This window comes from Capsicum annuum, chromosome 6, assembly GCF_002878395.1.
Source record: "Capsicum annuum cultivar UCD-10X-F1 chromosome 6, UCD10Xv1.1, whole genome shotgun sequence".
NCBI classification, from domain to species: domain Eukaryota; kingdom Viridiplantae; phylum Streptophyta; class Magnoliopsida; order Solanales; family Solanaceae; genus Capsicum; species Capsicum annuum.
Window position 1 is genome coordinate 40,682,973 of NC_061116.1, and position 19,374 is coordinate 40,702,346.

The window sequence follows — 19,374 nt, forward strand, 5'->3', positions numbered from 1 at the left end:
GTAGTTTATTTTATTGACATTTTTACTATGCAATGCATGTTTTTGTTTTGTTTGTTTTGTTGAGTCAAATCATCCCATCCTTTTAGTTTGTTTGTTAAGTGAGTCTTGTCGTGGTTTGGTCGTTTGGATTATTGCAGGGTTGTAACCTAGAGTTCAGTTTATCTGTCATGTTGTTAATCCCTTTTGTCCTTACTTAATAAAATGCAATTTTCTGTTTTGAGTCTGTTTGGTATCCATTCTGCTTAGCTCTCTTTGTATATATTTGTTTTCATTCTCGTTTTGAGTGACATGATATGCATGAGTAAATTTTGGCCAAATCTTAAAATTTCATCTAGTCATGAAATGAACACACCGAATGATTGAAGATAGAAGAAAGCATTTGAGAAAAGGATAGAGAACTTGGACATTTGGAACAACAGCAATTTAAAAAGGTTTAAATAAAGGAACCAAATCCTTTGATCTTGAAAGAGGTTAAAAAGGAAAGTTCAATCTAAATCGACATGTGTCATCCTTTGTTTGAACTTGTTCTTGAAGTTCAGATTTTGAATGCAGATTTTATTTAACGAAAATAACATTACTGATATTGTTATCCTTACTATAGGATGTAGCAGCTTAGCTTTCAGATGTCCTGCTGCATTAAAGAGCATACGGTCAATGTTAAATTAGAATATTGATCAAAACCATATAGAGGTTTTGAAAATCTTGAGCACCACTAATATTCCTAGGTGTGGTGTCTAATTGATTCCTAATTCCTTCTTATGTATAATGTTACTGTTTTTCCTTTTACCTTAACTCTACTTGCACTGTGTAGAAAGGTGAAATAATTTGATGCCACATTTGTTGATATATCAGGGCTTTCTGGACTTTGGAATGTTTGTATGTATTCCTAGGAATGTGTATATGTGAACTGGTTTTAGTCATCCTATACTTTCCACTTCCCAAGTCCATATGTCCATTGCTTTGTGACCCTCCCTCCCCTCCCCCGAACAAGGTTTGTGCTTCAGATGATCTGGCTATTTCTACGTATAATCGCCTAAGTTCTTCTAATATATATAGAAATGCATAAAAAGGGAGTCTTGGAGTAGACTCATAAGTCACGGGTTCGAGCAGTAGCATCAGTCGATGATGCTTGCATTAGAGTAGACTACCTACGTCACACCGTTGGGTGCAGCATAACATTAAAATGATACTTGTAATGGCAACCCATTTTCTCTTGGATCACTGGTCAAGAAGGATACAATTCACCAAAGAAAACAATTTTAAAAATCACATTGGATGGATTAGCTCACCAATTGAATGGATATGGATCATATGACAAAAGTTTAATAAAATGGACCACAAAAAGTGAATAATTACAAAATGAACAAGATACATTTTTTCAAGCATTTACACCAACAGGAATGAAACTTTACCCAAGTACATGTTTAATCTTTGTAGAATACTTGAAAGTTTGTGCTTCCTAAAAATGAATTGCATTGCCAGCAAAACATATAAATAGAATAATATTGAAAATCTAATTAAAAGAAAAGGGCAGTGTAAAATAGTTGATTCCAAGTATCAGGCAAACCAGCAAGACACCAATGACTACAATCAGCAGAGTGATCAGGATTTGCCCTTTGCTCTGAAGTGAGTGCACCACTATAGATAGAAGGATGTGCATCTTTTCTCATTGCTGATAGAAATGTTATGTCCAAAAGAAATGGAGGGTTGTTCATGTCACCTATTACCTCCTGCAACACCTTCATTTGATCCGGGTACGTGCCCGGATACGCCGTGCCGGTCATTGGCACGGTCTCTCCGTAACAGCTTCTCGCCGAGGACGTGGCCGACGTGTCGGTGGTCCAGTCGCTTGGGCTGCCATTATTGAAGAAGTGTTAGCGTAGGCAGTGGCGGAACCAAGATTTTTGTTAAGGGATTCAGAAGTACACCTACGAACTAATCAAAGGGGGTCCAACATCTACTGCATATAAATAAAAAATAATTTTAACTATGTATAAATAGTATAATTTTTCGCCGAAGAGAGTTCGGATAAAATTCACAAATAATTATTGTCATGAAGTTTCAAATTTCATGATCGACTACTTTTTAATTATAAGGCTGAAAAGTGACTGGCCTACCTTATTACTGTGTTAATATATCACATTATCCATTGTATTGAGTAGAGAATAAAAATTAGCAAACTATTATACCATGCGCTATATTATGTTAACCGTAGATTGAAGGGAATGTCTTTAGCGCAAACAGTAAGAGGAGTTATCATATGACTAAAAGGTCAAGTATTCACGTCAGAGTCTTGTAAAAATTCAGAATAAAGTTGCTTCAGATTGTGTTAACAAGTTCAACTAAAAGTTTAAATTATTTTTACTAGTGCATTATTGTCTAGCAATCATTGAGTTTTGGAGTTCCCCATGTGGAAGCCACCAATTAAATCATATGTCAATCTGCCACCAACAGACAAGTGACAAATCAAGTCATAAACTACTACTACAATAGGCCAAATAATGTGTCAATTCTTCTAGTTTTTTTTTAGATAACCTTAATTGTTCTGGTTTTATTATTATGGCCCAGCAAACGAAACTGTGGGACAACTGATTTTAGCTCATCATGTCTCAACAAATATTAATCATTTCATCTCTTGTCTACTATATAGTAAACACTAAACAGTAACGCTAATAGACTTAATTAAATAAACAATAGCAGTTAATGGAAAACAGATAGTACATAATTTGAGTTTTCTAAACCTAGGCATATTAGTCTGGAGTAAATTGTGAAATCACCAGAGGGGTCTTTTTTGTATGTTCTTGCAAATAATTAAGTCAGCCATAATTTCAAGGTGATGTCATGGTGCTTGGATCTAAAGTAATACTACCTTTAATCCATGAAAACATAATTCACCTATTCAAATTTGCGTTATTACTGATCCTTACTGACCCGTTCATTTGTGAACCCAATCCATTTCAGCTTAATCATTTCAACACATAAAAAACTAGGTTGATGGATGGCCCAAATTGACCCACGAAAACAAATACATGCATCATTCAAGTAACCGAAAGTAACACAAATCTACAAAAGTTTCATTATTAAGAGACAATTGTCATGTGAGAATTACAAATTTATTTTTGATATCTTTGTTTTCAATTTTGAAGAAAAGGCTAACTATATCACAATATTTCTTACAGCAACTAATGGTTTTTAGTTAATTTCCACTTCACATCTTATCCAAAACTTTATACTCCCTACGTCTCAAATTATCCGTTCCAAATTAAGATGATACATTGACTTATAAAAATAATTAATAACATAGTTAGTTTACCATAATGTCCCTATTAAATGATGTTAACATTTTAATTTAAATAAAAATTAATTAATACAAAGGGTAAAACATGAAAAAAAATTATCTCTTCTTAATTAATGAAAAAATAAGTAAAATGAGAAATTAAATTAAAAAATTTGAGATAAATAATTTAAGACGGAGGGAGTACTTTTCAAATAATTAATGTAGGCTTTGTCCAACTTGGAGTGCTACCTAATAACATAGCTATGATGATCAATGACAGCTATGATGGGGCAAGTCCCCCCAGGTCTTAACTACTAAAAAGTTTTTGTTTTTTCACCTTGACAGTTACACCTCCTTTTCCAATTTGACACGAAATCGATCTATATATATAAAAAAAACATTATCAAACATATAAGTTTAAACATTTAATGAATTTGCATGTTATAATCTTTTAAAGTTTATGATCCTATACTTTCTCGTTTCGTATTAGTTAATCCTATGAACTTGACATATTTATTTAAAAAATTAATAAATAAATATACATTTATATTTACCCTTGTATGTCTTTTAAAGTGCAATTATCAATGCAATGATCAAATATTAAAATTTGGTAGATATTACTCCATCTCATGTATTACGTCTAGAACATTGAGTATTTGTAATTAAAACTAGTAATAATTATTTAATTTTGATTTTAAGAATTGAGATCATTTATGTACCATTTAATAATTTTAAAAACCTTGGATGTATTTAGTATTTCTATCAAGATAAAATGGGAAACCTATGTATAAAAGTTCTTGATTTTAGAACTTAAACAATTAAATTGACACAAACGGTTTTATACGAAACTAAGCTAGTAATATTTATGTGATTATAAAAATTTGTCATCTATCAATTAAGACTTAAATAGAAGTTTACTTTAAATAATTTATAAATTCAAAAAATATTCTCTTTAAGCGAACTATGAAGAAGTAAATATCGCCATTCTCTTTAGAATGGAGGGACCACTAAAATGGGTCGACGATGAATTTTGCAACTTCCACCTTCAACAAATGTCTCGGCCTTTGAAGAATGAAAAATCTTTTGATGAAGAGCACTTTACAATCATATCATACGTAATCAATGCAACTCTAAACTAGTCGATCAGTAGGTTTTGAATATATACCAGATGATTAAATTTTTTTAAAAAAAAAAAGTTGTAGGGAAAATTGAGAGAGATAGTTGGCATACTTGTAATGTGTAGGTGAAATACCCTGAAAGAAGAGTGTTGTTCTACTTTTGTCGATATTGGCATCAATCCATCTTGCCCATGTCCTTAAGCCTCTCTCGAATGCCACTAGTCTGTCCATATCTTGATACAATTTGCCTCCCAAATCCATGTAGTCCCACCTACATATTACCATAACTTAAGGTTAGAGTCATGTTGGGCACAGAGTCATTTACATTAAGGACTGTTTTGTTCCAATACGAGATTTTTCTTAGTTTGAGTTCAAATTTAATCGAATTCAATATAGATATTAGACATTTTTACCATTTAAGACCTTAATTCATATCAATCACCATTACTATATAGTTTGTAAAAAAAATAAAAATAATGTGGAATATTGGCGACTTCTTTTCAAAAGTTCACTATATAGCCACATCAATTTTCAGGCATTCACCAATGACAATTGAGAACAGAAAAACAGCTTTATTTGGGTGAGACTAACATGACATTCAAAGATGTGGGGATTTCAATTATAGTTAGTAACAGCTAGGAGTGAAATAGACTAAAAATGAAAATGACAAAGTTTACCCCAATTGAGATTCTAAAGAAGGGGAAAATGTTGAACATAAATGCCAAAAAGTGAATGTGGGGGCTGAAAGAGAGAACATGTAACATGATATTCAAAAATATTGGATTTTAATTCTATACACGTTGGGGGTGAGAGATAGCATGCATCTGATAAAATATTTACAAATTGATAGAAACTGTTATAAATGTATTTACGTTATAGTTATAGTGAATATCTATCAAGATCTAATAAGATTTAGTTGATATTTATCAGGATTTGAAGTATCTGTCGTTTAGTCAAAAACTAGAAGTATTTTTCCCTATAAATAAAGGAGTTTTATTTATTTTATTCTCAATATTATAATCTCTCATTCTTCTCAAGAGAAATAAAGAAGCATCCCCTTTTCTCTTTATATTTATTCTTGTTATTCTTACTTTATATTTCATAACACGTTATCAGCACGAGGCTCTGTCGTCTCAAATTTGAAGGCTAAGGTATTATTTTATTTCTTTTCATACATGACTAATAATTTTACATTCTTTTCATATGACTAATAATCTTACAAAATATGAGTTCGTTGCCTCAAGTAAGAACTACCTCTCATAGGTGCTGGATGCTGAAACCCACTTAAATGTTATGGGTCTTGGAAATGCCATAAAGAAAGAAAATAAAGCATCTAATCAAAATCGTGCTAAGGCTATGATTTTCTTGCGTCATCATCTTGACGAAATTCTGAAAATTGAATACCTTACTACTAAGGATCCACTTGTTTTATGAAATAACCTAAAAGAAAGATTTGACCACTTGAAGATGGACATCCTCCCAAAAGCACGATATGAATGCATACACTATGAAAATAAGATGTTGGGTTCAAACCCCATCGATTTGTTGCCTAAGACGTCTTTATATGGATAAGACATCGAGTTTGAATCTCAATGCACCATATTGTTGATATAATGATGGTTAAGGCAAAATAATGTGTTTTTGTAAAAAGTCATAAAAGAAACATGTCTTATTGAATATGCTTCATTTCCTGAAGTAAATGTGATAGCAATATAGATAAATTCTCTCTATCATATTTATGCCTCAATTTGCTCCTGGAGTAGCAATATCATGAAAGAGGTTATAAGCTATCAAAATTTGATAGGCTTAAGGCACGATCATATTCTATCCTGGGGAATGAGAAACTTATTAATGCAAACGTGTACTTGATTATGATGGTATCACAACTCACCTCCGAATGAGGCAGAATAACTGAGAAGAGTTATTCTAAAATCTACTTCTAAAGTAAAGTAGTAAATCTGAAATTTATTCATGTAACAGTAAATCTGAAATTTACTAAAGCAAAAACACATATCATGGTAAAATTGGAGTTTATTAGATTAAAAATTCATAAATTGACATGAACGATTGCGACATCCCAAAGATGTGCATACTGAATATTGAACATATATTGAAGAATTCAAAAATTCTTCATGAACTTTAATGTCGCTTGTTCTCATTATAAGTTGGTTAGACCAACTAATGTTGGGATTGGATCCCTTAAATCTTAAAATTATAAAAGGTGAATGAGGGCTCATTCATCTATCATGTCATATGTTGAAAAAATGCATCAATAAGATGATCACATGTACATTCATTGTCAATGTACGTTTGACATTCATAAAGCTACTTGCTCAATATAAATTGAGCATAGATTGTGTAATCAAGATAATTCATCTTGATAATGATGATTTAGCATTGAATGTCTTCCATAAATAGCTGAACCATTACTAATGAGAACAAAGTTTCATGTATTGGTATGAAATATGATATGTTGCATACAATAGCACTTGTATGCATTAGATTAATATATTACAATTATTTCTTCCCTCTCAATTGGTTCAAGGTCAGGAACCAACTATTTCATCTAATAGTTTTGATGTGCGGTATACGATTAATGAATATATCATGATGCACAAATATGAATTCCTCAAAGAAGATGGAGGATGTATGTTAGTTTTCCTAACATAAGGGGGAGATTATAAGCAGCTATAAAATATGTTAGGAATTATCACCAGATCCTCATTCAAAAGATAATTCAAGTCAAATGCTGAAAGCATCTTATATTTAAGCTGCAAGTACTCCTATTTTGTGTCCCTAAAGAAAAAAGTCTCTGCATGCATGAAGTGTGCTAGACTAATCGGTTCCAAATGAAATAATTATTGAAAAATAAGAAACAAATAATCATAATAAGAAAGGCAATGTGCTCTTGAAGAGCTTACGACATAACATTTCATAAAACTTTATGAGAGGTTCAGGTACCTGAAAATAAAGAAGTGATGAGATCTCAAAATGTTATGTCGCATTGTGAACCAATACAAAATGAAAAATCGTCGACGATATATTTGATATAATATTGGCGCAATATTGTAAAAGATTACGAGGATCTGAATTCAACGTTAATTTAAGCATGCTGACATAGAAATATTTATCAAGTGACATGAAAGGATGAATCTTGGTAAGCATCACACTTATTTGATTTGCAGTCCAGACACTTGAAGATATCACATATATTGATATTGTCACTTGACGAAAATCCATATAAAAATCTTTAAAGGATTCAAAATGCCTGAAGCATATAAAGTTTTTGGAAAACTTTTTATTATCCTTAAGAGATAATTTGATGATTTGAGTATCATTAGAACTCTTGGAGAGTTTTCAAAAGCAATAAAATATTTGCTTAAATGAGAAACATGCAAAATTGAATAAGGATCCATTCCGACCTCAAGAAAAAAATGAGGAGCTCCTTGGTTATGAAGTACCATATCTTAGTATAATTGATGCACTAATGTATCTTGCAAATACTACAAGGTCCGATATAGCCTTTTCAGTTAATTTGTTAGCAAGATTCCAGTCCCGATCTTATTGGTCATGCTGATGTTAGGTACTTATTTAACCTACATAAATCTCGGTCTCAAACATATAATGTGTTCACATGTGGGGATACTGTCATATCTTGGAGATATGCAAGGCAGTTTATCTAGCCACTTCATCGAACCACGTTGAGATAATAGCTATTCATTAAGCTAGCCGAGAATATGTATGGTTGAGGTCCATGATACATCTCTTTCGAGAAAAATATGGTTTGAAATGTGACAATGTACCAACAGTTTTATACATAAATAATGCAATATGCATAGCACATCTTAACGGAGGATTCATAAAAGGAGATAGAACGAAGTACACTTCATCAAAGTTTTTCTATACACATAAGCTACAAAAGAATGGTGATATTAACGTGCAAAAGATTTGTGCGAGTGACAATATGACTAATTTATTCATCAAGTCTCCTTCAAGTGCAACTTTCAAGAAGATGATGCACAAGATCGGGATGCAAAGGTTCATTGATGTTCTCATCAGGGGGAGAAAATACGCATTGTACTCCTTTTCTCTTTCAAGATTTTATCCCACTGGGTTTTCCTTGTAAGGTTTTTTAACGAGGCTGCCTATATGCGTATTGTTAGAGATGTGTACTCTTTTTCCTTCACTAGATTTTCTTTCCACTGAGTTTTCTAGTAAAGTTTTAACGAGCCACATTATTTATCTAGACATTCAAGGGGGAGTGTTATAAATGTATTTACATTATAGTGAATGTCTATCAAGATCTAATAAGATCTTGTTGATATCTATCAGGATGTGAAGTATCTGTCTTTTAGCCAGAAACTAAGAGTATTTTCTCCTATAAATAGAGGGATTTTATTCATTGTATTCTCAATCTTATAATCTCTCATTCCTCTCAAGAGAAAGAGAAATAAAGAAGTCTCCTCTTTTCTCTTTATATTTATTCTTACTTTATATTTCATAACAGAAACATCAATTCTATTTTAAAGAATTCTCCCTTTTTCCCTCCCATTTTATTTTAGGTTCCATAATTTGATTAAATATGAATTTTAAGAAAAGTAGGAAATAATTTTTAATCATGCTTTTAAATTAAAAATACATATAATTAATGTATCAATTTTTACCTTTTTATGATATTAAACATGTTGTGTAACTTGCGGCCGACAAAGTTGGCCTTTCTTTAGAAGAAGTTGAGCAACAAATGTCAAACGGGAGTAATAAGCACTAGTTAGCAATGTCAAATATTTTTTTTATGTAAATTTAAATTTAATTGAGCTTTAAATAAATACCGAATAATTGATGTAAAAAAAAAAAATCAAAAAGTGAATGTGGGGCAGTAATATTACCCTTGGAGAGCCCCTTTGTGAGTCCACCAATGACCAGTATTGAAAGAGAGAACATCCACACCTTTCCAAGCATTGGAATTCTTCGTTATATCATCCAATCTCAGGATTCTCTTGCCCTGCAGAGAGTCTATATCCACCAAATATGGTGTTCTGTAAAATGACACTGACACTCCATAATCCTGTCATCATTCCCCAAATTTTAAGGTCAAATTAGAGTTCCAACAAGAACACCAACTCAATTTGCCAACAATAGAAACATATTATGTGACTCTATATCCTTACTAATACGTTAAAAAAGAAATATATTTTTATATTTCGAAACATCTCTCTACAAACTTTTCATTTAAGGTTAACGAGAAGTGGACTCAGAATCAAAATAAGTCATAAAATAAAAAAAGTGATTAAAATAGGTCACCTATTTAATTAGTTACCAAAATAAGTTAAACGTAATAAATTATTATGTTTTATATATTTTTATTAACAGTCAACTGACGAAAATAAATAGTAGACATTTTTTGTAAAACGTAATAATTTATTACGTTTTTCACAAAATTTTTTTTTTTTTAAAAAGCAGTGTGTTGTCATATTCATCTTTATGTCAAATCATGTAGTTTTCAATAATTTATTACTTTTTTCAAACACTATTTGTAAAACGTAATAATTTATTACAACTTACAAACAATATTTGCACTCTGTAATAAATTATTACAACTTACACCTTCTTATATCTCATCACATTTACTTTTTCCTCTTTTTAATCTAACCCCACGCCACCCCACGTAGCTACCCCTCGCACCCCACCCCAACCCCTTACATTATTTTAAATGTAACCCCTATCCCACCCCCACCCCAACCCCACCTAACCGTTCCTGCCCCCTTACCCCATTTAAATTGTAAATCCCCCACCTCCAAGCGAGTTGCCCCTCCCCCTCTCCTCTTTACTTAATTTTTTATATTTTTTTTTTGATTAAAAATATGAAATTAATTTTTTTGATTAATGTTTTATATTAGTTTCTGATTAGTGTTTCGATTAGAATTTTAAGGAGACACACATGAACAAAAAAAATCACAATTTAAGTTACGGGTGTATAAAAATAACCATTTTTGTTGGCGTATGTAATTGTTATTTGTTTGATAAGATGGTGTATTTTGACGGATATAATTACATTTCTTTGCCGATTAGAGCATTATATTTGTAGTTATACTTCTAATATTTATAGTTATATTAGTTATCGGTTTTTAACTGCTAACGATTTCATTTTCGATTTAACCAATAAGAAATCGATAAGTAACTAACATGAAAAGAAACTAAATCTTAATTGCAACCAAAATTCAATCCAACTTATATATTTATATATAGAGAGAGAGTGTAAAGTAATAATTTCTTATAATTTTATTGGGTTATCGGTTACCCAATAACCTAATAAAAAATCAAAATCGAATAAACAACCCAATAATTTTTTTATAAAATCATTAAAAAATCGTTAACCTAATAAAGATAAATCAATAACATTTTTATCGATTCGATTTTTATACACCCATAATTTACATTGTGATTTCTTTTGTTCATGTGAGTCTCCTTAAAATCCTAATCGAAACACTAATCAGAAACTAATATAAAACAACGAAAAATTAATTTTATATTTTTAACACAAAAAAAAATTAAAAAATTAAGTAAAGAGGAGAGGGGGAGGGGCAGCTCCCTTAGGGGTGGGGGTGGGGGGATTTACATTTAAATTGGGGTAAGGGGGCAAGAGCGGTTAGGAGGGGCGGGGTGGGGTGGGGGGTTACATTTAAAATAATATAAGGGGTTGGGGTGGGGTGCGAGGGGTAGCTACGTGGGGTGGGATTAGATTAAAAAGAGGGAAAGTAAATGTGATATGACATAGGCAGGTGTAAGTTGTAATACTAATTTATTACAGAGTGCAAACACTATTTGTAAGTTGTAATAAATTATTATGTTTTACAAACAGTGTTTGTAAAACATAATAAATTATTACAAACTACATGATTTGACATAAAAATGGATGTGACAACACACTATTTTTTTTTATTTTTTGTGGAAAACGTAATAAATTATTGTGTTTTACAAACACTGTTTGTAAAACGTAATAATTTATTACATTTTACAAAAAATGTTTACTATTCATTTTCGTCAGTTGGCCGTTAATGCGTAACCAAAGCGACTCCTTGTTGGTGGTTGATAGGTGTTGGTCCGATTCACCTATGTCAGTTAGAACTTGACGGGTCATTCGTGTGGAGAATCTCTCTCGTTACTCAGGATTTTTCTCAGTTGATCCGATGGCTCTTGGCCCAGACAACGTCTTAGGCATAGGGGAGATCGGAGCAAGAGGGAACGCCTAGACGACGTTTTTCTTCCTGGGCTGCAATAAGTTGATTGAGAGGTCGTTTCGCCCCTTGTCCCCGAATATGGGAAATATGTTCTCAAAAGATCTTGCTCTAATCTGACCTAGCTGGCGAGCGATCCCAAAATATATAAAATGTAATAATTTATTACATTTAACTTATTTTGGTAACTAATTAAATAGGTGGTCTATTTTAGTCAATTTTTTTATTTTGTGACTTATTTTGGTTCCGAGTTCACAAGAAGCTTTTATAGTTATAGAAATGTAAAGATGCAAAGTTATATTTCACACCATAAGTTTACGTATTTCATAGCTACACAACTACTAATCATGTTTAAAATTACAAATTTCAAAAGTCTCTATCTTTTAGTTAAATCATGTCACATAAATTGAATTGGAGGGAGTATTTCTAGGGTTACTAATATTGCTTAATATGGACAATTACCTGCAATTATCTTTTAGCATTGTGTACTTGTTATACTTTGAATTTGAAAGTTTAAAAGCTTCATATCGGCCATACGTAATACTAGAATTTACAAAATTAGATTAGTTTATAAAAAAGGGAAGTGCTAAATGGCCATAATTTTTTTGCCCAAATTTGGTCACAGTTATAAAAAGACTTACATAGCCTTTCCTTTTTAAAATAAATTAATTTGTTTTAAAAAAAAATAATTAGCGGAGTTAAAGTTTTGTTATTTCTTAAACTTAAAAGTCAAAAGTTTATATTGGATGGATCATATTTATAACTATCATTAATTATGCAAAAAAAAATTGAATTGATTTTATAAAGTGGATTCCACCATGTCATTCCACTTCACCTTCTTCTCTTTCTCCTCAACTAACTATTTTTGTTTTCCTTATTTTTAGCTCGTTCGTTTTCATCTGTTTTTATTAAATTGTAAGACTAACTTTATTAAATAAAAAATAATAATTCATTAAGATGTTTTTGATTTAGTTATCTAATTTTAAATTTATAATATAATTTTTTTAATTATTATGTACACTTCATCCAATTGTAAAATTTATAGTTTAATTATTATTATTTTAATTTTTTTTATATAGAAGTCATTCAAATTTAAAAATTTGTAACGTAAAAGTAATTTTTCTTAATTTTTTGTCATTTAAAAGTAATTCAACTTTGATCAAGTTTATTAAAAAGTAAATTTCATCTGAGTTTCAATATATCATATAGAAAATATTACAAGGGTCCAAAATAAAATAATTACATTCAGGATGATATTAGAAACATCTCTAATATTTTACTTTTTAACACATAATTTGTTGGGGGTATACAATATTATACTTGCTTTCCTTAGTTTGATTTCTTTATAATAATTTTAATCTAATATTAGTAATATTGAAGAAAATGTAATTTTCTATTTTCCGCACTAATATATGTATTTGTATAGTAAATTTTGTGAATTTAAAAAAAAAATGTACTAAATTTTAAAGATAGGATACTTTTATGTCACAAAATAGAAAAGCATTTTTTGTATATCAATTTTTAAAATTAAATAACTTTTATGTTAAAAAAAATTGAAGCAATATTTTTTGTATGGTAGACTAAATGTTAGGTGATCGTCGATAAATTTGACCAATTTTTTATTTCAATTATTTAATTTTTCGATTCTTCTAGTTTAACCTACAATATGCCCAGTGTAGTTCCACAATTTTCACATACCTCAATTTTTTTTTTAAATTATGAAAAAAGAAGAAGAATTAATTGATCATCAAAAATATTGATTTAATTTCATAATAATTTTTTTTTAAAAAAAAAAAGACATAGGAAGAGTAAAAATGGTAGAGAAAAATTATAAATGTGAATCATTAATTACTTGAAAAGTGAAATTCACTCTTATCTTTTTGTCAGTAAAATGATGTTCTCACATGAGTATAACTTGACATGTATCTGACATAATGAAATTACTGCAACAATATTAAATCTTTAGGTACAATAAATTATAACTAAATGAGTACTTTTTGTTTCAAATTCTAAAAAATTATGGCAATTGTTAAGTTTTTGCTTCAAGTTTCATAACTATTTGTTATGGCGAAATGAATTTTGACAGAATTTTATAACTAATAATCATTTTTTTATCATAAATGAAAATTTATTGTAGCAACACTAAACTAAAAATAGTTACATTTGAGGGGGAGATATTATATCTTGTCTATATAGTGAATGGAGAGTCTTTATTATAAAATCAAACACCATCGATCTAAGATAATTAGATATGTTAATCATTTGATTTGATTCGATCTTACCGAATTTTATTAGTACATTTGAAATATAATTTAGATAAATAAGTGATTAAATAAAATTTGACTTGATTCAGGCATAACAGGTCATACTAGTAAATTTGAGATATAATTAAATAAATAAGTAATTATAATGTATTTACTTTTAATTTGCTATCTATAACAATATAAACAAAATTTATCATGTCTCACTCAAGTTTTACCCTGATCAAGTGTTATGCAGTTGTTATTTTATTTGAAGTCTCAAACCTCATGTTTTTTAACAATGTTTTTATGGTCTACTATTAAATTATTAATTAATAATTATTATAAATGTAGTTATAACTAGTTGAATAAATGATTAATAATTGGACATAGTTATCACAAAAGTGTACTTGTACAATAATTTATATCTAAATAAATAAGTGATTAAATTTAGTTATTCTTTATTAACTAATTATAACAAATTTAAACAAATTAACTTTACTAAATTTTACTTAAGACTTGTTTCATCAAAATAATATCTTTATCGGTCTAGTGTAATTAGTGTTGTCAATGATGCGATTCAATTTTATAACTTGTAAGTTTCAAATATAATTTTTTAAAAATAAATGATTATATTAACTTCAATTAACTAATTATAAAGAATTTAAACAAAATTTTGATATGTTTCACTCAAGATTCATCATGATCAAGTGTTTTAAGAATTATTATTTGATTGGAGGTGTTTATTATTCGACTCAATTCATATTTAAAGGATCTTATTTATAAGTTTCAAATATAATTTGAATAAGTAAATTATTATATTTAAATATTTTATTAATTAATATACTTAATCTAAAGAAAATTTTATAATTTTTCGCTAATTATACGAAGATAGATATAAATTATTTGTCGTGGATAAAATCACTTACTATACATATATATCTTGTAAAATAAAATTTTCTTTATAGCTACAGTCTGCAACATAATATAATTTCGTAGAAATAATTACAAATTCTTAGTTATAGACCACATAAAATATGTAAATAAATTTTAGCCACACTTATTGATACAAATGCTACAAAAAAAATAAAATACTATGGTTAGATTATTTAGCAAAACAATTTTTTACATTTAACCACGACGTAGCATATCTATCTATAGAAAATGTAAAATAACAAAATTTTAAGCATGTCAAAATATGTTATTATTAAAACTTTGAGTGAATTCCCTAAATAGTCATTCAAGTTTTGAGAATTTCTTTCAAATATCACTTATATTTCATTTAGGACCACAATATTAATCAACTATCACTCTTTTCCTAAAAAAAATTACTAAATACCTCAAAAGTATTCTTCTCTCTTAGTTGGCACGTCATGCCATTAAAATCACATTTTTTAAATAATAAATCATTTAATTCATCAAACTCATTTACTCAAAATTATAACATTATTCTTTTTTTTATTTTTGAAAAAAATGCATTAATTTAATTTTCCTATTTAGGAATTCCTTACCAAAACTTAATCTTTACGATATTATTTTACATGCAAATTAAAAATCTCTAGATAACTTATTTACTTTAGTGATATTATTTTCTTTAGAAAACAACTGATCTTTGTAGGCAACTATATATAAAAACCTAAATGGTCATCTAGGAAAATAATACTAGAATTTCTTCTTAATAAATTAATATATTTATTTTAAAAAAATAAAATTATTATTTTGGTTAAATGAGCTTGCTACATTAATATGTTTTTTTTTAAAATGATAGTTTACTGGTATGACACGCAAAATAGAAGAGAAGGGAACTTTTGAGGTATTTAGTGATTTTTTGAGAAAAATATAATAACTGAGTGACACTATTGTCTTGGCAAAAATAAAAAGTGATTTTTATAAGCGACTCCAGAAACATTGATAACAATCCAAGAAAATAACTTTAGAAAAAACTGAAAATTTAAGTAATGATAAAATATTTCTAAGCATGAAAATTTCTTCTAAATAAGTTAATATATTTCTTTTAAAGAAAAGAATAAGAATATAATTTTGACTAAATTATAAGTTTGATGATTTAAATTGGTCTATCATTATAAAAATAATTTAATAATATGGCCTGCCAATTAGAAGAGAAGGAGACGTATGAGATATTTTTTTTGTAGGATAATAATGATAGTTGAGTCATATTATTATCTCTAAAAAGATAAAAATAATTTTTATAGGGAATTCAAAAAATATGAATGACCATTCAGAAAAATAACCTTTGAAAAAATATATGTCAATTTTTAGTACCAATAAAGTTTTCTTAAATATAAAATTTCTTTTTAATAAACTAATGCATTTTTTCAAAAAAAAGAAAAAAAATAGAATTATAGTTTGATTAAATGAGTTTGATGAGCTAAATGGGTTTAGTATTTAAAAAAAAAAATTAATGACATGACATGTCAACTAAGAGAGAAGAAAAATTTTGAGTTGTTTAATATTTTTTGAGGAAAAAAGTGATAGTTGAGTGATATTGTGATCCTAAATGAAGCATAAGTGATATTTGAAGGAAATTTTCAAAACTTGGGTGACTATGTAGGAAATTCACTTTTAAAATTCTATTTTCATACACTAATTTTCATATTCATTCAAAAATATCATAAAATCGAACTAGATAAAAAAACTAAATAAAACAACTTAATTAAATTTCTCAAAATAGATACAAAGTATAAACTATACATTATTAAAAGTTGAACTAAAATTAAACAACTTCAAACGTAAAAAAAAATTTAAAAAATATAACTAATAATTAATAAACAAATTTGTACTAATTAATTTTATTTTCTTAATTACATACTAGCAATTATTAATTATATAATTTCCAATTAAAAAATTAAAATAGAATACATAAATTATCCATTCCCATGTATTATGATAGTTTTCAATGTGTTGGAAAATGGTTATTAAGTAAAGTAATGTTAGAAATTCAAATTTAGAATGAAAAGGGCAAAAATATCTAAAAATTAACGAGTTTATAGTGTGAATAGAACTTTTTACAATTGTGGCCAAATTTGTATGACCAAAAAGATTTTTCCTTGATATTGGTAACGTATATAACTTAAAATCGACATATATAATTATTGATAGGGAATAAAAAAAGACTAACCAAGAATTTGAAAGTAGAGATAGGGTCACCAGTGATCATTTGAGTTTGAGCTCGTGGGACAGCTGCTGAAATCATACAAATCAATGACTGCCATTGGTTCCTTCCTAATGAATCTCCAACATACATCACTGTCTTTCCTCTCATTCTCACCAGAAAGTCTAGCCCATTGAACCTACAAATTTAGCAAAAAAAAAAAAAAAAAAAATTGCCTATCAAAGTTAATTATAAGACAAATACATGTAATTGTTTTGCTAATACAATAAGCAGCCATCGAATTAGAATTTGAGTTTATAGATTCTACACTTTAGAAAAGACACTGTGTTATGATTGAATTATTTATAATCCCTTCACTCCTTTTTAGTTGTCATGATTCATTTCCCAAGAACTAATTTAACTAATTTATAAAGTTAAATTAGATTAAAGTAATTTAATATTTTTAAATTAAAATTTGGATATTCATAAACTATATCAAAAATACTTCTAGTTGCATTTTTTCCATATCAATGTAATAAAAAATATATCTTAAAATATTGATCAAAGTTCATATTGTTTGACTCTAAAAGTAAAAAGTTTGACAAATAAAAAGAAATTGAAGAAGTAATTGTTATAAGTACTTTTATAAAAAAAAATTGAAGAAGTAATTGTCATAAGTACTAATATAATAAGCGGCAGTAAAGTTAGAAGTTTGAAGTTTAGAGCATCTGAATTTTAGAAAGGGAATTGTGTTATGACTAAATTATGTAAGTATATATCAAGTGATTTTTTACATAAAAGGACAAAGTGTAGGCCAAAGCTAGTGAGTTATGTTTAATTTATATGTAGCTCCACCCAGAATAGTAAGGATTACTAATAGTGGCGGATAGAGTAAATGATTAATAGATTTAACCGAACTCAATATTTTCACATCAGTTATAGATACATCGCTGAAAAACTGTTAATCAACAGGCATTAAATTCAGCAACTTATAATTTCGGTGCTTATAATTAAATCTAAGACAGAAAACATTTAAAAAAAAAAATTGAAATTTTTATTCAACAACTAAAGATCGAAGCTATCAAATTCAAATTCTGACTCAGCTTTTGGTTAGTAATATGAAAAAGGTAACTATGCTAAAACAGATGAAATTATATTGAAATCATAGAAAGTTACTATTACATTACCAATACATATAATTTAAGTCTTGACATTACACAAAAGGCATTCAACCATTGAAACTTTATTGAAGAAAACAGAGTTGCAGGTACCTAAAACTTTATTCAAGAACTAAAGCTCAAACAAATCAAATTCATATTCTCAATCCACTTCTAATTAATAAAGGACAATTTAGTGCACTAAAGTTCTCGCTATGTGTAGGGTTCAAGAAAGGACCAGACCACAAGAGCATATTATACGAATTCTCACCTTACATTTTGGGGACGCTTCTAATTAGTAGTGTGAAAATAAGGTAAGCAAGCAAAATAAACAAGTTAAATTACATTGACATTGTAAAAAAGTATTTTACTGTCAATGCTACAACAATACTAATATATTTAGTATAGTCCCACAAATGGGCTGAGGATAGAGTGTACACAAGCCTTACCCTTATCTCGAAGGTCGAGAGATTGTTTTCCATATTTTTCTTTATAGACTCTTTAACTCAAGAAAAACATTCCAACAAGAAACAACATATTGAGATTTTATTCATGGAAAACAGAATTTTGCTGGGTACCTGGGAATGTGACAATTTGCTGGTTTCCATCTATATTTAAGGTAATCAATATCAGGTCTTCCATACATTTGACAGTTAAATTGTGAATCAATAATTGGGCAAGAAGAAGATTGATACAATGGATAAGTTTCATCATAAACCCATGAACCCATAAACAATTGACATGAAGTTAAATTTGCCAAAAGCATAATTGGCTTTTTATGATTTTGTTGATTTTGGTGGTTCTTTAAACTTGCTGACGAAAATACAGAATAAAATTGTAACGGAATAAGACATATTAGAAGTCTAATGGAAAATTTAGGAGAAGAGAGAAGATACATTGGAAGTAATAGAAGACAACAAAGAGAAGAAAGGGAAAGAGGAAAGGTGAAGAAAGAATGTTACTACTATTAATGCATGTATACTAGCTAGTACCATATTATAAAGGGCAAAAGAGATATGGGCAAGGGAGGGAATGGGAATTTTTGTTGCTTAGTGTGCATGTGAAGATAACTTGATTCTAGTAGTAATAATTAGAGCCCGATTCAAAATTTTTAAGGAAAAAGTCATCGTTTTCACCTCAAACTATACATGAAAAGTTTAGGACACACTCAAATTATCATAGTGATCTATTATATACTTATACTATATAAAAGTGAAACTATTACCTCCCCGCTA

At 28.7% G+C, this 19,374-nt stretch overlaps 1 protein-coding gene across 1 annotated transcript; it reads right to left on the reverse strand.

The window, feature by feature from the left end:
* Positions 1-1,310: 1,310 nt before the first annotated feature.
* On the reverse strand, positions 1,311-19,113 carry LOC107873415 (protein PMR5). Its single transcript, XM_016720260.2, has 5 exons — positions 18,718-19,113; positions 17,010-17,181; positions 9,282-9,460; positions 4,508-4,666; positions 1,311-1,854 (listed from the first exon to the last, which is right to left on the reverse strand). Exons 1-5 carry the CDS (start codon positions 19,035-19,037, stop codon positions 1,518-1,520), a joined length of 1,167 nt encoding a protein of 388 aa, XP_016575746.1. The 5' UTR covers positions 19,038-19,113; the 3' UTR covers positions 1,311-1,517.
* Between the last annotated feature and the right edge of the window lie 261 nt (positions 19,114-19,374).